Source organism: Hylaeus anthracinus, unplaced genomic scaffold, assembly GCF_026225885.1.
Source record: "Hylaeus anthracinus isolate JK02 unplaced genomic scaffold, UHH_iyHylAnth1.0_haploid 0, whole genome shotgun sequence".
In the NCBI taxonomy this organism is placed as follows: Eukaryota; Metazoa; Arthropoda; class Insecta; order Hymenoptera; family Colletidae; genus Hylaeus; species Hylaeus anthracinus.
In genome coordinates, this window is record NW_026533254.1 from 1101585 (window position 1) to 1125654 (window position 24070).

The 24070-nt window shown below is 32.7% G+C and overlaps 1 protein-coding gene across 2 annotated transcripts in view; it reads left to right on the top strand.

The window, feature by feature from the left end:
- LOC128892120 (uridine phosphorylase 1) overlaps positions 1–20457 on the top strand; it is a 36411-nt gene extending 15954 nt beyond the window's left edge. The window contains exons 1-6 of one of the 2 annotated variants that reach the window (XM_054152294.1): positions 4895–5161; positions 10737–10860; positions 13799–13960; positions 17097–17282; positions 18109–18441; positions 18963–20457. In XM_054152294.1, the coding sequence (XP_054008269.1) occupies positions 5040–5161; positions 10737–10860; positions 13799–13960; positions 17097–17282; positions 18109–18441; positions 18963–19145 (1110 nt within the window). In that variant the 5' untranslated portion in view covers positions 4895–5039 and the 3' untranslated portion in view covers positions 19146–20457. Of the gene's footprint in view, positions 1–4894; positions 5162–10736; positions 10861–13798; positions 13961–17096; positions 17283–18108; positions 18442–18962 lie in introns of those variants that run through there. The other variant, XM_054152383.1, reaches the window with a different exon arrangement.
- Positions 20458–24070: the final 3613 nt, after the last annotated feature.

Consider the following 24070-nt stretch of genomic DNA (forward strand, 5'->3'; position numbering starts at 1 on the left):
AAAATTAAAATGTTCATTTAATCCTACATATAACATCATAGTATCAAGTAAATCCCAAAACAACTCGTTTCAGTCTGCTTCATACTTTTTCTCGTATATTACTATGATAAACAACGCAGAACAAAATTAAATTAAAAGATATGAAACCATTTAACCCATTCACTGCCAGGCGAATTTAATGTGTTTTGCCTTGATGTGTAATATAGGTTATTATTTTGGTAATAAAAAGTGATATTAAATTTGTTGTTTTAAAAAGAATTATTCGTGACTCAAAAGGCTATAAACTTATCCCTTGAGTAATTGTAATCAATTTGAACTACGAGATATCTCATAGTTGCCAGTGAGTGGGTTAAATTATATAAATATGTTTTCAAGTATAAGGACAATTTGGTATCATCGTTCAAGTATAAAAAAGTAACAATGTAATTCTATTGCAGGAGGTTTGCCAAAGGTTTCCTTAACCTCTGCAGGGAAGATTTTTCTTTACGCTGTTCTTATATCTCTAACTGTACATCGAAAATGACATTATTAGGGGAGCCAAACCATAACATTTTTACGCCTTTTGTGTAGGGATTCTGTAGCGAATAAGTTATTATCAAATTTTTGTTCTTTTTATTAACAGTAATTATAATTACGAAAAACTAAACGTCTACATGTGTGGCCAAGGTCGTAAAGAGGTTAATCGAGGGAATCACAATTTGAGAAACACTGTTTATATATTTTCCAATTACAAATTAAAAACGATTTAAATATAGAGCCATCGTTTAATTCCATCGCTTTCATCCAATCTCGTGTTAGAGTTGTGGTGAGGTTAGAAACTCCAGGATTAGTTCTACTTTATAATTAAATGCCGTTGCTCTGAGATGACGGTTTATTTACCAATTTCTCGAGGGACCCTTCCAACCAATTTCTGGTTAAATTACTTTGTTAAAGATACAGAGCCTGTTGTCGATTAAATCGCATGCGGCCACCCAGGGAATGGAAAATATACCACTCGTTTTCAGATCATAAACGCAAGAGGAAAAACAAATGTTATTTTTAGCATAAAATATTCTGCTTTATTTATGGAGATCGTTGGTTCGCGGATGCTTTATTGAGAAGGAAGTGCGATACTGTTAAAAAATAATACACTCGTGATTACAATTTTTTTGAACTGAAAAATTGCTTCACTAAATATTAAGACGGAGAAAGTTTTATATTTATATTTGTTAATATATTACGGAATGTTACTTATTTAGGAGTCATAAACGTCTCTGTCGCGATTACAAGTAAAAATTTCGTCCTATCTATTTTTTAATAAATTATAACTATCGAACTAGCCAAGGGTTGTAAACGAGCTTTAGCTGGCTTACAGTGAAGATATAAGAGTATCAAATAAATATAATTTTAATTTACATAAAAATTTGTTCACCCATTTTTTTTTTAAATATTTTAAACAAATGCCTTGTTTTTATACCACGGATATTTTAAGAAATGTTAAAAGAAATGAGAATACAGCCACATTTGTCCTCTTTATGGAGGAACTTACAAGAAGATGGAGAGATTTAAATTGGCTGAATGAAAATTAATCTAATCTACATATATTACTTAGCTAAAAAATGGCGGTGGTCAATCAGAATCGGGCAACTTTACTTCTTGACTCTAATTAAAGGGTCCCTAACTTATAATATGGACAAGTTGTTTGTGTACAATGCGGATAAAAGAAGCTGTAGCCAAGCCGCGAAGTTTTTCTATCGATGGAATGACATGACAGATTTCTAATTATAATAGTATAATGTAGCGTAGCTAGTATCAGTCTACTAATTAGGAGTCGAAGACCATATGTGGGATATAGCGTGACCTCGCGACAGCTTCTCTGCTTGCAATTAGCAAATTAGTCGCAGTCGGTTCAACCGACTCCGTTTATATCGACCAGGGCCGTGATGAGTTGTGAACAGTACGGCACGTAATTTTTTCTAGGATGTTCACAAGTGTAGATCTCTCCGTCATTCATTCTATTTGTTTTATACTTTAAATTCACGAGAAAAAGAATAACGCTGACATGAAACAACTTTTTAAATATATAGTTGATGTTTGTATATTTTAAAGAGTGTTTAGTCTATAAACTTAACTATTGCATTTAATATGTGTACCATGTGTACTTACACGGATCCTAAACATATTTTTTTATGTTCGAATAATGTTTTCCTTAGTTCGTTCCATCTTCTAAATTTTCTTATTTCTAGGTTCAATTATAATTATACATTCACAGGGAAAACATACACAATGGTGACCTTAATAAAACTTATTATTTATTACAAAAATATAGGAAAAATATACTTTTTACCTTTATTCACATTTCGTTTCTTTATTTATCCTTATCCTTGTGCTTTTTAATTTTTAGGTATGCGCTACGGATCTTCGTCTATTTTATCACAGTATTTTTCTAATGTATTGCATATTTTGTTCTTTTCTAGCGTTAGGAGAATTAGAATTTTTCCTACCATCTCAATTTCATATTTATGTTTATTTATTTAATCTATTTTTTGGACAATTTTATAAAGGATATTCGCACATTACTTATTCTAACTTACTACATATTTGTTTGTTTGTTTCGATGAAAAATTTTGTGTATTCAAGCTACCACATAAAAAGTAATTAAATTAGTTTCAGAATTTGACGAATCAATTATTTATTATAAATCAGTTAAGTTATCAGTGGAATTTACTACATATTTATTTATCTGTTTCAATGATAAATGTTTATATTAAAGGTACCACATAAAAAGTAATTAAATTAGTTTCAGAATCTGAAGAATCAGTAATTGATTATAAGTCCGTTTCTGTGGGAGTCCCTGTTATCATTCAGAGTACTATGCTCGACAGTGTTTGAGGAAGAACACTGCTTGTTGCTATCACGTTGGTAGAACGTATATCGTGAATATCGGTGCACCAATAGGAAAACTCGCGTCTTTTACGCGTCTGTGTTGGCAGTGGTACAGTCGTTCGAAAAATGTATATTTGCACAAACAGTGGGATCAGTTATGAAATTGCATCGGTGTCCCTTATTTACTGACTTTACATGAGTACTTTGCACTTTGTATAATCTAGGGTTTCCCCTACGTGGCTTAATTCTTTATCGTGTAATTTTCAAACATCGTTTTAATAATACTAATTGTATTAATTTGCAAAAATTAAATATTCAGAGACTCGTTAAAGAGAATCAGAACAATATGAATCTTTTAAAAATAATTTAACAAGTGATAAAAAACGGAATACGTTTGTCTATTGCAAATCGTGTATTGATATTCATATGGCGTCAGATGGAAATCGGAAATGCATTTGAGTTTGACAAGCGTTTGTTCACCTGGTGGAGACTTATGTAAACTCTACTTTTTGTTAGCAAAAAATCATGGTGACCATTTTTGCAAGCGATGCGTGAATATAAGTTTTTACTTTATCGTGTATAATATGGATCACGCTAAATCAAAGTTTGAAACAAAATTTAAGTAGGAAGTGTTTATACATCTTTGCGAGAAAAGGACATTACAATACGTTGATTGTCATAGGTATATAGGCGATGGGACTTTCCGCTAAGAAACAGAAAGAATTTATTCCGAAGCGTGAATAAAAAAATGAATCTTTATAGGATTTAAAAGTTCACCGAAATTGCTAAAATAACCGCCACCACATTTGTTACGTTATAGAGTCTCCAATAGTATAAGTACGAAGTTCATGTCTCGTAGAAATTTGTAAGAGTATCAGTGCTGCCAATTAACGTGTTAAGTTCTCAGAAAACCTATTAAAAAATAATGTTAATAGTCGCATAAAAAATAGATCTCGGATTACAAATGGTCACACGTTGCGATAAGTTTTCCAGTTTCTACGCACCTGAGGTACGAACCGGAATTGTCTTAACTCACTTAAGGGGGCATTTCACTGTGAACGCATAAAAAAAGCATATTTTCAATCACTTTTTTCTCAGGAACTATTGCATAAAATTGAATGAATGTTTTTCCCCCTTAAAGGTATGATTAAGGAAAGTAAATAAAAAGTTTCTTTTTGGTAAAAAATATTTCGTCATTTGTTTACAAAATAATATGCATGTGTGCAAACGAAAAAGTTATCCGCTGGCGCAGGTGATTTTGGCTCTCCTGGTAATCTGATACAGAAAATCGAAAAAGTTGATTAAACTATGTCGTCACACCTATGGTCGGAACCACCAAGTAGTTGATATTTTGATTTTTACTTACAATTTCACCTGATTTACGGTACAAAAAAAGTGTTTTTTTTTCTCTCTTTCACAAGAAACGCTACCATTTTGTTTATTTCCGATGAAATAAATAAGTGGAAGTTCCGGCTATAGGTGTGACGACATAGCTTAATAAATTTTTTCGATTTTCTGTTTCAGATTACCGGGAGAGCCAAAATCACCTGCGCCAGCGGATAACTTTTTTTGTTTGCACACATGCATACTATTTTGTAAACAAATGACGAAATATTTTTTACCAAAAAAAAAAAATTTTTTTATTTACTTTTCTTAATCATACCTTTAAGGGGGAAAAACATTCAATCAATTTTATGTAATAGTTCCTGAGAAAAAAATTATTGAAAATATGCTTTTTTGGGGCGTTCACAGTGAAATGCCCTCTGAAAGAATAGAACGATTCTTAATTCAAATTTCGTACTTGCAACACGTTCGCCGAACGAGGTTGGCAAGACTTAACCGCGCGTATGCATAACCTGTACGAGCGTTGTGTATATACGCAAGTACTTACGCATGTTGTTTGACAACCGTTTGGCAGCCAACCGTGGACGTGGTGGGGATACTCAGGAAACATATAAAGGAACGTCGATGCATCGAAGATTCTATTCGGGAACGGGTACTGCTCGCGCTACCGTTCGAAGCCAAAGGTGACCGACCACACGATTTTTCGTCTAGTAATTTCGTTGTTTCGTTCGATAATACGTCCTTCGAAGATCAATCGAGGTTCGAGTTCCTCGCGAGAACAAGTATCTTTCCTTTGTTCCGCGGAAGGTAAAGATTCTTTGTCCGTCAAGATGCTCACTTGCTCGCGTGAGAACCGACTCGTAGACGATGGAGAGAACCACGTGTGCCAACTGAAGCTTCCCGAAAATAGTCTATACGAGGATGAGACCCAGGTGCACGATGAAGCCGTTAGGTATGCTCAGTTGTGTTTGTTTTTCTTTCTCTTTTGGTCATCGGGAAAGCCGTTTACTTTTCTTTTTCTTTTTTTTATGTAATAATGATCAATTGGTAATGTGTAAAACGCTTTAACTTTAATTTCTTCCTCACACGTTATTTAATCTCAACACTTTAACTATTGGTATATTTAGAAGCACTCTATGACTTAGAAGAGGATTCTTTACGTTAGTGTGTACTAATCATTAATTAATATTTATTTCTGTCTATTTTCTTTCTTTTTTGGCCAATTGGTAATAAAAATGCTTTACCTAACTTCATATTTACGCTTTATTTATTCTCAACACTTGAATCATTGGTATATTTAAAAGCAGTCCATAGTTTAGAAGAGGATTCTTTTACATTAATGTATATTGATCTAGATTGATATTAATTTCTGCTAGTAGGTGAGTCAACATTGATACCAGCAATGTACATATATAAAAAGTATCGTCTGTTTTTTCGAATTGAACAAATGCAGCAAGTAAGTAGGCAACTAACAGTACAGTTAACTCTTTGGAGGGCACGATTTAAAAGGAAAAGAAAACACGCTGCACAGAATTACAATCTCTCTAATTAGTCTCCTCCAAAATTAATGTAAAACATCGATAACATGTTTTTTTTATTACTATTATAAAATAATTTACTAGCTCCTTACACAGTTTTAAGAAATATAACAACAACATTTACCCTTATGAAAAATAAAAATTCATTGTATTACGAAATTTGTCGATCTTAATTACAACGGGGTAAAAAACTTAACAATGCATTTTGATTTGAATAAATTTCTATCATCACTTGTTCAACATTTATTGTTAACCCTCCGAGGTCAGACGTTCTGGACATGACGCGCCGGTCACAGGAGGTCCCAATGACCCAAGCGAAGTTTAAACGATTACCGCGTTGTCAGTATCGTTCCGAACGACTCATAAAAATTCAGGATATTAATTTGAACCTTTCAGAACGAGAATATCGTGGCAACAAATTTTTATCAAATTTTAAAAATGATGACAAAAATCATCATTTTCATAAAATTAATAACTTATAGTAATTGTATTTTAAAGTTGCGTTTGGGGTCATTTTGACCCCGGGTAATCGCGAAGGGTTAATTCATGCCATTGCGACCTGAACGAAAAATTTTAATTAAAATATTAAATTGTGGTATTATGAAAAATTCAATTTTTCGAGGCGAGTAAAAAAATATCTATGCATGAAAAAGTAAGGAAAAGGTGGTACACGTAGTTTGTAACCCATCTAACTCCTTTGTGCTCGCAACCCTTCCTAACTGTTCAGTATGTCTCTATAGCGGCATCTGCTAGCCAATTTTTTTGAAACTTTTCATACGTATGGAACATCGGAAAACATTGGATTCGTATTTTTTTGTTGCACCGTTTTCATATTTAGAAGTCGAAACGACTCCTCGAAATTCACACGAAAAGGTAGGTACACAATTTCCTATCCTATTTTTAATATAATGAATATTATAACATTGTGTTGAATAAAACTTGATATAAACTTGATTCAATTCATAACTTACTGTATTCCTTTTCTATTCTATTATTAATATAATGGATATTATAACACAATGTTGAATAAAACTTGATATAAACTTAATTCACTTCACAACTTATTAAGTACATAACGTTATTGCCAACACTCACCCTTATCAGAGGGTAAATCATCCCTAATCATTTGGCTTTTTTCGAAGCATACATTTTTCCTTTCAAACGACTTCCATGTAACTAGGTGTTACAATCTTACCTCGCTTCGTGTGTAGGGAATACAAAAAACTAAACATAGAGAATCCTTGTTTTTACTGTTTATTCAGGGAAGAAAGAAAAGAAAGAATAGTGCAGTTTATAAAAGAAAATTGAACAGAACAGAATAATACAGACCACATATTTTGCAATACAGAACAAAGGGGAAGAACAAAAAAAGGCATGCACATCGCACACACCAAACTCGCGCATTCATCTGCGCATAAGCGCGATTTTTACCACATTAAAGGAAAAAAAAACACAATAAAATAATTACATCTCAACACTAGGTATACAAGATTTCTTGGAGGCCTCGATTCCAAATCTGAACTAAAAATTTAGAAATTCAACATGACGGATCCAATATGCCGAATCAAAATGAACAAAGCAAGCTGATCACACATGTTCTTAGTGTTAATCGATCTTTTAACTATTGGCCCGCTTCAATGATGCGTTTCTATAAATAACAATCTGCTCAGAAATTAAAAATCATCAATTTATTATAAAATGATATTAGAATTATAATTGTGTACCTCATGATAGGGTGCTTCTTTCAAAAAATCAACATCGTACAAGCGTAGATCGAGCAATGGAACGTTAGGGTAAAGTTATAGGTAAATGGATATTGTACGTCATTAAGCGATTCTCAGAATTGAAAGAAAGCTTATTACATTTCCTTTGATGATAGAATGTTAGGGGTACAAGTCTGTACGTTATTGTTTCGAGACAATATTTCGTAGAACAATGCAGCCAGTGATCGGATTGAATAACAAACGTTTGTTTCATCGAGTACTGCGTAAATGGATCACGTATCGATCGAGTATATTATTCTCATATCCTAATATAATATTCAGATTTTAACATTTAAGGGGAGAAGCCCATCTAAGACAGTCCGAAAAAGGGAGTATATTTATAAATTTTTTGGGTACAAACGAACAATTATTTGGTAACAAGTTTCAGCCTATTCGAAAGAACGTTTCTTAGTGTATTTGTCGGAATTTTTTGATTAAAAAATATCTTAAATTAACAAAGTTACCACATTGTATATACGTTGGTTGTTTGATACTACATTCTTCTACACACACCCTGTATAAATCGTTACCAATTTGAATTCTTCACGTGATAAATAAAAATCGTAGATGTACAAAGTATTAATAAAGTAATTTCAAATCTTGTTTTCTTTTTTTACATTTTATTCACCACGCTTTTAGTCAGATCACGTAGGTTGATTTTTAAAATTAATCACAATAAAATGCTGCATCGAATCGCCATTTTTAAAAAGAATTTTAAAAACTTCATTTTTGAAATGAAAAGTTGAGGGAATACGAATAGCTTCGTTACTTGCTGTACGTCGTCAAAACTTTTTTAAGAGTGACTCGAAGTACTCGAGGTTGGACTTATAATTAACACGTTGACTAACAGACTAAAACTCCTGAAAATGTCGACAAAGTTAAAATTTTATCTCGAGACTCTTGAAGATTAGGTAATGTAACATTTTTCGTAGTATTTAATTTGTTAAGCTATTTAATTCACAACTCATATCCAAATTTATTTTTATATCGAGTTTCATTGTCGTCTGACTCTTGGAATTAATATTTTAAATTTGTTACTGGAAAGTCCTGTACGTTGGCTAATTTAACATTTGTCGTAATATTTAATTTTTTGAACTATTTAATTCACAAATCCGATCCAAATTTATTTTCATTATCGAGCCACTCTTGGAATAAATTTGTTTAATTTGTTACTGAAAAGTGCTGTCACCCATTTCTAGGAGACGTGGAGACCAACGTGTTAATCTCGTCATATTCTGAAGTAGCAGGGTAGTGCACCATCTGTTGCACAATGTCACGAAGCCCTTACGAGTACTTTCTTATTATTATTGGACTACTAAACTATATTTTAAAAAAGACAATGTCTCGTGAGACGTATGAAAATTTTATTTATATTTCTTGCACCACTGTCTCATTATCTTGGAGAAGTGCCACACGATATTGTCCACTGTTGACCATTTTTTCATTTATAGATGAATTTGACACTATGTAGGTAGCTATGTATGTGGATCGACCAGACTAAGTTTCTCGCTCATTAAATAGTAATGAGAGAATTTGTCTGTTTCCTTCAAAAGTCTATCACAAGCTATCACAAGAAGGAGCACAACCGTTGTTGCTGTGCAAATAAAATTTGTAATCATAGATATAAGTAAAATATATTATTATAGATTGCGTGAATATAATTTAATTAGATATTTTATGTCTTTGTTCAGGATTAATAATTATAATATGCAGTGCATTCGATATTACTAATTATTTATTAGAATACTATTAATTTGATGAATAGTATCTATTATATAATTTATTTAAAATATAAAATATACATACTTTCGGCACTAATATCTATTGCATGTAATACATTTAATCGTTTGCGCTCGAGTGGCACCTCTAGGGCGACATGTAATTTAAAAGTGATTTTTGAACGTACAATTTCAATTGTACTTATATCAAAATACAGCCAATTATTAATTGAAATAATATACATTGATTCGTGAATGTTTTTAGATACTTCTTTTCGAAGCATAGTTATTGGTTTTGCAGAAATTTATTATAAAACGGACTCGATTTGATTCTATAGAAAAATGCCTCGAGCGCAAAATTACCGAGAGAAGTATTCAATTAAATTGTTTAAATTTCTGATGCCTAATTCTGATCCAACAATGCTGTACTCACTTTATGACGTGAAATGAATTAAAGAAATATAATATTATAACAAGAGGTATTACCTTTCTGTAATTCATTGACGTTCAAAGAACGCGACGATAATGGAATAATACCTGTATAAGCGTTCAAGAATGATTCATCGTTAACAGATTAACTTAATCCAACTTTCTCGTTTCGATAAGAGTCTGAAAATATTTCAATGAGATAAAGAGAAAGGTGCAAGTTTGCTCCGTTGGCTATATATGAATCTATAAATATTTTCCATAAAACGGTCAAACAAGATAAAAATTACATAAACATTATTTTAACAGATTCGATAAGCGATCGAGCGATCGATGGCCGATACAGTCTTCCTCCATTCATTCGCAGATTGGCAATGATTCGACTGTTTGAATCACAGGAATAGTGCGTGATTTTTAGCGACGAAAATAGTATCGAATCATATTAAATGGTACATGTATTGCGTTGCAGTATGATTTTAACTAAATACTAAACTTTAACGACGATAGGTCACCGTGCTGACGATAGGTTCAGTCATTGAATTTTCTTATCCAATAACGCATTTTCTTATTTCATCGGTTTCACAGCGCTGTTATATCGTATCGCGAATTAATTCTACGTTTTTAATTTTCTTATAATTGAGTGTCAACACACTTGGCGGTCTCGTAAATTCTTGTAGTCAAAATAAGTTTCTTTCAGTCTCACTTATTAAGTTTTGCTCATATCTATTTGCATAATTTCAACAATAGATTGTCGTTGTTCTATTAATTACTCCTTTTAGAATAAAAATATACACCAAACATATTTAGAACGATTCTCGTTCCGAATAATTCGTCCCTACGAAATATAAATAATTTCGCGCGTTTTATTTAATTCAACTATAAATAAGGCCAGCCTTGATAACACGCTTCTCTAGTCGTAAACAATTAGTTTAGGAGCATTGGTAAACAACAATAAAAATGCGTTTGCAAGCGATAAAAGTATATTCTTGTTAGTAAGATGGAAATAGGTACCTATCGGTATAAATACGTAACGAATGAAATTCTTTTTATTCTTAAACGGTTGCGTTTTATATTTTTTCTAGATACAGAGATGGATCTGTGCGACTTCGAAATCCAAACATCGAGCTCATGGATCAAGACATACTGTATCATCTCGCTCTAGGTAGCGGTTCCCACGATCTCGTGGAGATGTTCGGTGACGTCAAGGTAAATGAAAGTAGTACTTTTCTTACGTGCCTTGATTTCCCTCTCATATTCATCTATCCTCAAACTTTTCCACCGATGTTTTTTTTTGTTATTCACGGCATGGATAAATGATAAACGAGTAAAATTTTATAGTTAGCTTGCAAAGAAAAAATATACCGCTATTAATATTTATACGCACTGCGCCGATGTATTAACGAATACACTTTTCTGTCTCCTTTTACACCTTTACTTTTAACGCACTCGCGACTGCCAGATATTTCACGTATCTAACACCGATACTGACGAGAATAATAAAATTCTGAAGCTGGACATCGCAAATTTGTATCGTTAGGGCGAAGTTAAAAATTACAAAATATGTTCTGAAATATCAACGTTGTATATATGTAGTGTATAAAATAACAAGATTTTCGTAATTCAGTATAGAAACCAGGAATTTGAAGCGACGTGAATTCACGTCAGCGGTCGCGAATATGTTAATTACACTTTTCTTGTCTTGTTCTTTATTTTATAAGAGTACGTAGTCTGTTTTACATCAACTATCATTAGTAGACTGGCGAATCTTCATGAATTTATAAGAAATTTTAATGTGCAAGAACCTACAAAATACAAACAAAAAGTAAAGTTCGTGTTATAATATTTGCAGAATAAAATAAATTCCTATATAGATTTCACTTTTGTAGGCACGTTCGCAAAGATTTTATACTGCATAAAGATTCGCAGTCTAATCATTAGTATCGTACTTATTGGTCCAGTCTTGCTTGTTACAATTCACCAATCTTGCACATATGTATGTGTTTTTTTCATCACTTTTACATTGTTTTACATCTATCCTTAAATTCGTATATTACCATGCTTTATATTATTTCTTAACTTACATTACATTCATTTACGTGTCAATTGGGGCTCACTGCCTTCTCTATTATAGCTACGGTACCTCGCGATCGCTAAGTCCGTACTGTAGAACCGTGTGAAGTTGGCCCCCAATATGAAAAATTTTTAAATTTTCTTTTCGCAAACGTTTGGCCATCGTTTGTCCATCAATGCCCCCTTTGGAATTTTCGTTTGCCCCTTTTTAGTTTAAAAATTATAAACAATTCAATTGGGGGGGGGGGGGGGACAAAAAAGGGAGCAAACGAAAATTACAACAGGACATTGATTGATTAAGGGTGTCACCCCGTGTGACAGCCGTTTTTTTAAGATGTTGTTCAGAACTTTTTATAGCGAAATGAAAAAACACAGAGTTTCCAAATTTTTACTATATATTTATTCAGCCTTTAACTGTAACTTTGAATTTTTTTAAGCAAAAATATAATGTGGATCGCGAGATTTATCGCTCGTATGGTACCCATGTAAAAAAAGGGTAGGTGAACGGCGCGGCGTCCATGATCCCGACAGAATGGCTAATGTCAAGTAAAAAAAACAAATTGCATGTTAATCTGTAGATGAATGGCTATCGTCGGAACTAGGATTTTTTAAAAATCTTGAAAATTCAATTTTTTATATGCTTTTAGACATTAAGACCCAAAATTTCATGATACTTTACGACTACTTATTTATGAAAAAAGAAAAACGGTTCAATATATACATAGTAAAAATTTGAAAGCTCTGTGTTTTTTCATTTCGCTATAAAAGAATTCCGTAAAAACCTTATAAAAAAACGACCGTCACGCAGGATGACTCATTTACATTCAAAATTTTCTTTTTCCAAAGGATTGACCATCGTTTGTCCATCAATCCCTCGTTAAAATTTTCGTTTGCTCCTTTTTAGTTATAAAATTACAAGTAATTTGAGGGAGGTGGGGGGGGGGGGGCCAAAAAAGGGGCAAACGAAAGTTTCAAGGAGCATTGATTGATTTAAACATTCAAAATTTCCTTTTTCCAAAGGATTGTCTATCGTTTGTCCATCAATGCCCCGTTGGAATTTTTGTTTGCCCCTTTTTAGTTTAAAAATTACAAACAATTCAATTTGGGGGGGGGGGGGGGCTGGGGGACAAATGAAATGTTTGCAAAAAGAAAATTTTGAATTTTTTAATATTGGAGGGTCAACATCACACGACTGTACTGTAACTACAATAAAACATATTTACAACCCAGAGCACACTAATGATTAACGGGTTGACTGACAGAGTAAAACTCGTGAATATGTCTACAAAGTTAAAATATTGTCTCGAGACTATTGAAGATTGGCTAATTTAACATTTGTCGTAGTATTTCATTTTTTGAACTAATCTAATTCACGAAAACGATCAAAATTTATTTTCATTATCGAGTCACTCTTGGAATTAATTTTTTTAATTTGTTACTGAAAAGTCCTTTCACCTATTTCTGAGAGATGTGGAGACCAACGTGTTAATCTCGTCGTATGCTGGAGTAGTAGGGTAGTGGACTATCTGTTGCACAATGTCACGAAGCCCTTACGAGTACTTTCTTCTTCTTATTAGACTACTAAACTATATTTGAAAAAAGTACAGTGTCCGCGAGATGTATGAAAATTTTATTTATATTCCTCGCTAAATTCACGAATCCTATCCAGACCTATTTTCATTATCATCTCAGCAACGAAATTAATTTTTGTAGGTTCTTGATGAAAAGTCTTGTCACCCATTGCTGGATGAAGTTGTGACTAACGCGTTAAAAATGTTTTCAGTCGTTCTGTTCTGTTCTGTTTTCCTACTGTATTACGTTAGTTATCGCCACTATTCGGTTGTGATGAACAACCAAACAATTAAGTAAGTGGCAATGAATTTTCAACGATGGTGGGATATCAGAATATCAGTTGAATCATATTAGTTGAATATCAGAATTACTCGAACATAGATTCTCTGATAGATACGAAGTTTCTCAGGCTAGATAAGTTCAAACTAAACGGTTACGTTTTGTGAAAACGTGACTAGAAATACGTATTTAATTCTGTTGTTGTCCATATTAATTGTTACAGTTCGTGTGCATGGGTGGAACACCAAAACGCATGGAGCAATTCGCTAATTACATAATGAAGGAAATAGGTCACAAGCTTCCAGCTGGAACGACGCTACTCGACATTAGCCAGTATTCGTACCGGTACTCCATGTATAAGGTTGGACCGGTGCTTTCCATTAGTGTAAGTATACTATTAATATTCGTAGAAAAAATCTGCTTTTCAAATAATCCATAGTAAACGCGTTGCTTTATTCCCAAATCTTACGCATTGGAATTTGAATTAAATAAAATGTTTCAATAAAAATAGCATAGTCCCATTTAAAATAATTTATTTAGCAAACTAATACCATTTTGCATCTTTCTCATTTCCGAACAGTCTTTGCTTTTTCTACGATTTCCAATTGGTCATCAACTTATTTAAGTTAGTCGATTAATTCGTTCGTATTGTACGAAGAAAGATCATTCTCAAGTTAAGGAGAATGCGATATCGTGATTAACCTTTCTCGATCCAACAGTCTTGTTAATTGACAAATTACATGTGTCTTCTTCCCACTAAAATTTATAAATGTTTATCATTTTAATTTTATTCATTCATTTCGTTAATTTTGTTTACATTAGCACGCATAAAACTTGAACTGACATCGAGTTGCGATGGTTACTATGTTTGTCAGGGAATCAATTACACAGAAAACTTTCGAACGACCTACAGAAGTTAAAAGTGAGATATATATATTTTTTATCGCATTTGTGTGTGTGTTCAATCAAAAGCAGTTTGATCAAAAATTCAATTTTCATCATCGTTCAAACTGGCGTTCAATTAGCTTTGAAGGCAATGAGAGCGTTGAACGAACCGTTGAAAGTTGCTTTTTAGCCGTTCAAAGTTCAAGACTTTCAACTAAATTTACCTGATGAGCAATATTCTGGAACTTTTTATAGTGTTCTTTGTACAATCGTTTATCCTCTGCATATTTCAACGTTTAACAGTTTCATTAATCTTTTGACCATCTTTTGCAAGTATCCGAAGCTTCTTTATGCAACGTATTATTATAATCAAAATTAATTTAGATACTCCTTTCTGTAATTTTTATTATAATTTAACAGACCTTTGAACCAGAAATGGGCAAAAATATTGTCTAGATGAAAATTTCGAGCAACAAATAATAAACAAGCAACTTTTTATTCGTTAATTGTTAAATAAACATCAAAAATTTATGATGTTTACTAAAAAAGTTGTATGATGCACAATGAAATTTTATTTCACAATAAAAATTTACTCGTCTCCTTTCTTTCGAATAAAATGTTGCTCATCTTTGGTGTAAAGTTAAGATCTAGCGATAATATTATTATAAACTTTCGTTACATACATCACGCCGCTATTTATAACAATGTAACCTTGCAATGTTATTGAATTCTACACGAGCAAAAAAAATCCTTACACTCTTCTTGTACTATCTCAAAACGTTTTTCGCCATTCTTAAATTTACTATAAACTTTCGTTCGGTTATTTGAAGATTAGAACGCTTAGAAACGATTCTTACAAGATTCCTGCTCGCCATTAACTAATCCCATTATCGTACTGTCCATTGTAACATTTGCGAAAAAGTCAATAACCATTATTACACAGAAAAATTGTAAAAATATAAAACGTGCATGGAGAAAAGGCAAGGTATCATAAATAGTTTTAATCTGTTGAGTTTGTTAGATTTGTCACATACTTCATTAAATTTCTAAATTCCCCGTGCATTATTTTTCTTTAATAGTGGACAACGAGAATAATATAAAATTAAAGTATCGAAAATGATCCGATTTCGTTGAAAAAAATTAGAATATCGTGTCGACTTCAATCAAACGATGTAAAATATATATTAACGCAATATCTTGTACAATTTAGCATACACTCGAAGGTAAAAAAAACATCTGACATTCCGCGATAATCATATGCTTCCACGTTTCACGCGTTCTTTTACGCACCAGTTACTCGACTCGTCGACCAAACTATTTTTTCATCATCACTTTTTGTGCAAATCAGGCGTATAACGCGATAACGCGTCGAGCGACGCGGAAATATAAAATGAGCTTACGTCGTCATTGGGAACTCATCTTCGCAAATGGTGTGCAAGGCTGCTGCGATATTTTGTTTCACAATGACTGGACACCAAAGCTTAGACAATAAACTTTCAGGAATTTTCAAGAGAACCAAACTGTCTTGCAAGCAATGTTGAATATTCATTGGAAAACGAAATAAAATTCTTACCCATTAATTTTCGACATTTTACGATCATCCTCGCATGTAAACACAGAAAATCATATATATACATACATATATATTTTTGAATAAAACGTAGGACAAATCAAATTAGTAGGGAAACCGTTTTGAAAACAAGCTTGCTGGTTTAAAATAAATAAACTTCAATATGAGTGCAAACAGCATTTAGAATAAGCAGAATGTCTACTATCAATTACAAGTTAAATACAATCAAATATAATCAAATACAAGTTTCTTTTGCTACTTGCATTCAGCTGCTTTGTGTGGCAGTGTTTATATTAATAGACAATCTTGTCTCCTAGAATACAACTACTATAATAGTATACAAATCACTATAGATATATATTTTTAAATAATACGTAGGTCAAATCAAATTAGTAGGGAAGACATTTTGAAAACAGGCTTGCAAGTTTAAAATAAATAAACTTCAATATGAGTGCAAACAGTTTTTAGAATAAGTAGAATGCCTACTATCAATTTACACTCTACTTAAGTTAACTTATATGCGATAGTTATACAATGAATATTGTATAGATTAAAAATTGTATTAGGTTGTCCCACAAGTTTCTTTCGCTACTTGCATTCAGCTGGTTTGTGTGACGGTGTTTATATAAATAGACAATCTTATCTTCTAGAATACAACTAGTATAGTAGTATACGAATCATTAATGGAACATAAAACATAAAATATTGTGTACCTATTATTTACTAAAGAAACGAAAGAAACTTTTAAGACAACTCAATACTTATAACCTTTATATTTATCGTATATTTGTGGTTTACCAATTAAATCGCCAATTTTATTTGTATGCACATTAAAAACTGTATTGTCTTTTTATATTTTATAAAATAATGGTATATTCTCTCGTCTACTACAATGACTTTTAAATATTATAAACAAGATGGATACTGTCGTTTCTTTCGGAAATATTAGTAACTGCGACATACCACTGTCCTACTTTAAGGAATTTGTTTATATTCGATATGTTAATTGATGCGATCCTTTATGGAATATGCATGAGAAAATGGAACGTTCATGTTTTCTGTTTAGCATGGAATGGGCATTCCATCGGTTGGAATTCTCCTCCACGAGATCATCAAATTGATGTACCACGCGAAGGTGAAGGATCCAGTATTCTTTAGGATCGGGACTTGCGGTGGAATCGGCCTTGAAGGCGGTACAGTCGTAATTTCCGAGGAAGCAGTCGATGGAATGCTGAAACCATACTTGGAACTGGTAAGAGATTCTTTTTGAAGTTATAAAACGTCCAGAGTAGGAAAAATTAGCTGTTTGATTATTTTTATACCTTTCATGCAGACGTCAAATGGTAGGCAAACAAGACGTAAATGTCAGAAGAAACTCTTTCGCCACTTTTTTAATATAAATAAATAAGAATAACATTATTTTGACACTGATGCACTTGGTGGAAAAAGAGTTTACAGTTAAGCTACACCTATAACATTTTTAATTTTTGTTTTTGTCGTTGATGGTTTGAGGAAAATGAATTTGATATCTAAATAAGAACTGCCGATAGGCACGCTAAGTTCAAATAAATAATAATAATAATTGTATCGTATTAAATATAAATCCGAGTATTATTTTTCAGTCATTGTTCAGGATTATATTCCTCTGTTGCACTATGCTGTACAAATTTATTGTATTGTGTGTAAAGAAAGAAGAAAATAATTTATCATCTAGTTAACAGTTATAGTACAGACAATCTATATACATATTATACATTAATAATAGTAATAATAAATGAACGGCTTGTGTGGCGAGGCCAGAGATAAATTGGAGTTTTAATCAATACACATGACACACAGATTACTAATTGTATTTCCACCATCGTTTTGTTCTATGTCATTGATTTTGCGGTTTCGATAAAACGAAGTTGAGTGTAATAAATATATTCTTCATTCGTTTTGAAATTCGATTTTATTTTGGTCTCCATCGAGCATCATTGAATTATACCTTATATTGAAATGACAAATGTTTCGAGCTATCATAAAACTTGTCTGTTTCGTAAATAAAAAATTATCGAAGGAACAAATTCATTTTGCAGCCTGTGCTCGGTAAACTGTTAAGAAGACCTGCAAAGCTTGATCGGCAGTTAGCTCGCGACTTGAAGGCTCTGGCGCACCGAGATGATCCTTACGACACTGTGATCGGTAAAACCATGTGCACTTATGACTTCTACGAAGGACAAGGCCGGCTGGACGGCGCGTTTTGCGAGTTTTCAGAAAACGACCGAATGGAGTATTTGGAGAAACTGCACAAGTCTGGAGTAATAAATATAGAGATGGAAAGTCTCTCGTTTGCGGCTCTCACGCATCATGCTGGCATCAAGTCAGCTGTTGTCTGCGTGACGCTGCTGGACCGATTTAGGGGCGATCAGGTATGTGGACTATAAGAAGAACACATTTATGTTTCCAATAATAAACATAAAACCAGTGATTTGTACTATTTTTTATGTCGAGTTACTTCTTAGCCAGGAAATTTGTACAATAACATAATAGAAACCATTTGTTAACTTGCAAATTTAAAGCCAAGTGCTCCGTACTCGTTAGACATACAAATTATGTAATAATACAATATGTGAAGGGGAGAAATCTATCTAAATTCGATATGTTAAATAAATAAAGGTCAGGTGTACATTGCAAGAATGAATAAAGTACTATAGTGTCCGAATATTAATACGAGTCACTGTAAGTATTTTGAATTTGTTAAAACATTTTATCTTAGGTGGTCGCATACTGCATTAAGTTTGTACCTCTTCGGACATCTTATTTTTCTACCATTTTCCACCAGTCGATTCAAACATTATGTTAATTAATAATTTTACAAGAAAATCACACCAAACAGTACAATTGTTTGAACGATTTAAAAATAAATTTAAGGTTTTTATTATGTACACAGGTGCTGGCACCAAAGGAAGTCCTGGATGAGTGGCAAATGAGACCACAACAGTTGATCGCTCGTTACATAACCAGATACCTTCAACGAAAAGGCCGCCTCTCCCTCGAAGGCCATGGATCGATGTGTGTCAAGAGTCCACGTCGGTTCAAGCTGGTGCAACAGGAATCGGAGAACTACGATTAAATTTACGATACTCCGAATACAGAATCGCAAGGAAGCCCCCTACGAGTCTTGATAGCGAAAGAATGTGCGCTGTGCGTCAGAATACGACGAAATCCTATTTACGGATTTGTATCGATGATTAGCTCACGAAACGGACCTCATTTTATTTGTTTATTTACATTGTAGTCACGTGAATTATATCGTGATTAGTCCTGATGGTTATATGTTTCAAAAAGACTTAGGTATCCTTACTATTGCAAATATTTAATCGCGTTCTACTCGTTAGAAGTTAAGGCACACGTATGCATTTATGGTACCACGGACAAGTGTTTTGAAATCAGTTGCACAAGGTAAAGTAAGAAAGAAGTTTTATTATTTTTTTTTTCCTCGGAAAATGATTGTTATTTCGCATATATGTAAAGAGTAATTCTTTTCAAAGAGGCTACAAACATTTAATTTAATTTATCATATAACTTATAAGCGTGTTAAAGCATAATGCTTGCTTCATATATGTACAGTAATATATTTAATTTGGAATATAATATTAAAGTCTTAAGTGTAATTTCGGTATATCTCAGAAAATGATTTCCAATTATTTATTCGTTTGCTTTTGTATAATTTTGTTTCTATAAATTCTCGAGACTATGTACCTATGTGTCATTATAGTATTTATAATATCGAAGTTCCTCTTATGTTTTATAATTATTGCGAAAAGAAGCTCAAAGGATTACAAACTTCACCCGTTTTATCATTACAATGTGGTGATCCAAGTACAAACCGGGCAACATATTTAAAAATGCGACTATCAGAGTGAGATACATTTTAAACGACCATACTTGGCCACATATCTATTACCCGTGTATTTCTGGAATATCTTATTTTAAACAGTAATTGCAGTTATATACGAAGCGTTCGTATATTCTTCGACCAAAAACGACCGTCATTATCTAAAAAATGAGAATGTCATGAAATTCTCAATAACTTTGTATGCGAAGCGTTTTACAATGGATCTATAAATAATCGATCGTAGACCCGAGTTGCTCGCAAATTGTATTAATTTTGTGAAACCAAGTACCGTTGAACTTCGTTTCAGGAATGTATGAAACTTAATCGATAATATTAAAATTCTATGTATTGGTAGAGCTAAGTAGCCGAGTAGCACATTCCAAGTAGTTTAAGTAATAGCGTATGCTTTTGTTTAGCCTTCGTTTATGGTGTGATTGGGATTCGTGTACATGTATAACACGTATATTGCAACAATCGTACGAAATGCATCTCATATCTAAAACCGAGATTGGATTACGAATTTGCAAAGAAAATAATGATGCGGCTATGATATTGACATTTGACGTTTATGGCGTTTACTCTTCTTCTCGAGCATTCCATTGTCCCAAAACTTTGTTTCAGTGCCAAAAAAATACATTTTGAAAAATAAGTCGGCTCAGTACAATCGACAGAATGTTCATAATCCTATCTCAACGTTATAAGCCATCACAGTTTTATGGCCAATAAAATGTTAGAAATTGTTGGTTATAAACCAGTTACGTTACGATTCCCTCTTCGTGAAGAAAACAAAGCTGGACGTGATACTTTGTAAGAAAACTTAAGTAGACAAGTTAAAGTAGTTGACGTTATTAAGCGGTTTTGGGCTTTATTCGTAAGGATTCCATGTTATATATATATTTTTAAACCGTGCGTTTTTGTATCTTAATACTGTTTGTTGGTTAAATTGTATGTCGACTCTTGTTACGGAATAAAAGTAAGAACAGAAACCGATTAAACTCTCGATTATCGGATATTGAAACACGACTTTAAGCACAATTCTATAGTATAATAATGCATTGTTTATTGCTTCTATCGAAACGAGATATCTTACTTATTTCCTGAAAACAAGAGTTTATCATAACGTTGTCGTAGTATTACATAACTTTTATTGATTACGGAAATACATATGCTGTAAATTTTTGTTACTCGAATTACTAGAAAACGTTGAATCGTAACGATTTATTCACGCTCTTCGACGTAATGGAACAGCGAACACGAGGCATTATTATGTAAACAGTCTGATGTGGCTTATCAAATTTTTAATTGTATTTCCAGAAATACTATATTCTGTAAATGTGTTCAGAGATAAACATTGTACGCGGCTCGAACTGTTGAGCCATAACACGTATATGTTGAAACGTTTGACAAAAGTTCATTTTACACTCTTGCTATTAACGTTTTGAAAAGGTGTATGCAGTTTTTATGTAAATGCAAAATATTAAACGGCACGCGTGTCGATCCTTAAACGCGAGATTATTTTTAACGATTAATAAATGTGTATCGATCATGGTACTCGTTTTTACATGAATTCATTTATCGTTGCACTAAGAAAGATTCGATCTTTCCACTTGAATAATTGTTAGTAACCAGCTAGTAAAACAGTAATAATATGGAAAGGATTGTAAGTTACTTGCGAGGTATTTTTGTGCTGAAATGATATCACGTGCTTGTATATCGATGTTTGACATATGACATACCTATCACGCGGAACGCACAATTGGCTGTTTAATGTTTATTATATAACATTGCATAAAAGTTCATGGTAATTGTTAACAAACGTTGTTGGTGTTATAATGATAGTTCAGCCTTGAAGTTCCGCGCGACGGTTCTTCGGTATATTAATTATATTTTTGTGACTACCAATTCCCGTGTTGTATCGCGTTTACCGTAGTGTAGCTCAGGCATGTTCACGCTAATTCTAAGATCTGAAGTTTAGGCAACTCCCTCAATTCTGTCTGGTTATATTGCGTTTTGCGATACATATTGGAGATGGTCTAAACGTTTAAATAGAAATTACCAATAACGAATGAAATTAAACAGCTTTTCATCTGTTGAGCGTTAAATAAAATTCAGAATTTCAATTATACATTTAATTATAGTTAAATGTATTCAATTCATTTCAATTGCACGTTACATCAATCAAGTACAAAATTTATTTGTATATGCGTTCGATCGAATAAATTGGTATACCGTGTTTTTATTTGCTATTTATTATTAACGAAAGTTGGTCCATCTCTGATTTCTTCATTTCTGGACAATGACACGTGAAAGGAAAACGCAATTCGCGCGAGGAACTCCACTAGCGAGCATGCCTGCTGTAGCTAGTAACATTATACAGTTGTACGATACTCCTTCGTTGAAGTTGTTGAAAGCCAAGTGTAAAATTACCTCCAAAAATTTACATTCTCTTCGAAGAATGAGTCGCAGAACTTGAAATCGAGTCTGTTTCAAAATTTACTCTCGTTCGGTCGTACCTTTTAAATGATCGCTAAAATTATCAGACTAACTTAAATTAATCGAGGTAAAATATAAAATCACATCCAATATAACGTTTGAGTCTGTAAGAAAAGGGACGAAGCTTATCGCTTTTTGACATTCGAATCGATTTCAATCTTCTGAGAACAGCCTAAACTATACAGATACGTAATTTAAGAATAATCAAACTTGCAGAGTTCAAATTATCGTTACGTTCGATAGCGCAAAAATGTTATTTATGATAAAGATCGAGTATGTTCTTTTGATTTGTACGACATCGTTTCGCGCAGGAAAATTAAATTAAGTACTCGTAATTTTTAAAGGGACGGATCAGATCGATCGAGTAGTATGTACCAAGCCTTTTCGATTTGCCTACTTTAGAATTAGTAGATAAGCTGTTCAGTTTATGACGTTATCCTTACATTTTTATTTTCTATAAACAACGACATATCTGTGATGCGTATTAAGAAATTACGAGAAGTATTACAAGGAGAACCAAATATTGTAATACATACAAACGTACATGTATTCAATTTTAATGACTCTTCTCGGTTATATATACATGCCTATGTCGACGAATCGTCGATATTTATTACCTATTTATTGATATCGAACTATTCCATAAAATTCTTCACCGTTAATCTATACCCTTTAAATTATCTAATTACTATTTAACCAATGCAACATCGACGAGAACGATGTTTAGCGAATGTTCACCAATATTATTCAGCTATCGCTGTGCTCTCACTGTGAACCTATTTATTTATATGCAACACTATTTATGAAATACGTAATCTGTCTCTTCAGAAATCGTTTACTGTAACAGATGGATTATGTATAATGTTACTTATTGTGCACTATGTTTTAAAAGGACAATAAAAAGGGAATTAATACCATGCATTGCCTTATAACTTTGCCAGGTAAATTTTATCTTTATACGTAACGAAATGTTCTCATTTTTAAAGGATTACTTAATGAAAACAATTACGAAACAGTTTTAAAAGAAAACATAAAAAGTATCGACATATTATTTCATGTATACCACTTTCATTGGTAAGTATGATTTTACCTTTAAACGTATTTGTTGTTTGTGTATAAATTTATTCACTTCAAAAGTAAATATGGTCACATTTTGTACTAAATCATCAGGCTTTAACACAGTATTAATAAGATTTTCTAAAACAATGACTTCATATACAGCTTCGTGCAAATTTTCCTTTCAATTTTCCTTCATTTCCTGGTACATTTCCCTTTAATTTCACTCCATTTCTGTGACATTCCTCGTTAATTTCCCTTCATTTCCTGTCACATTTCCCGTTAATTTCACTCCATTTCTGTGACATTCCCCTTTAATTTCCATTCATTTCCTGGTACATTTCCCTTTAATTTCACTCTATTTCGGTGACATATCCCTTTAATTTCCCTTCATGTCATAATACAATTCCTCTTAAAGTTCCTTCTTCCCAATTTACAACATTCTTGAAATTCGAGCGGAGCGAAGTTCAACAATGTTGCAAATCACACATCTAAAAAATCAACAATGTTGAAAATAGCACATCTCAAAAGTTCAACAAAGTTGCATCTCAGAAGATCGGAACTGAGGCGATTTTCCCGATTTTGTCACTATTTGCCAAACTTCTGAGTTG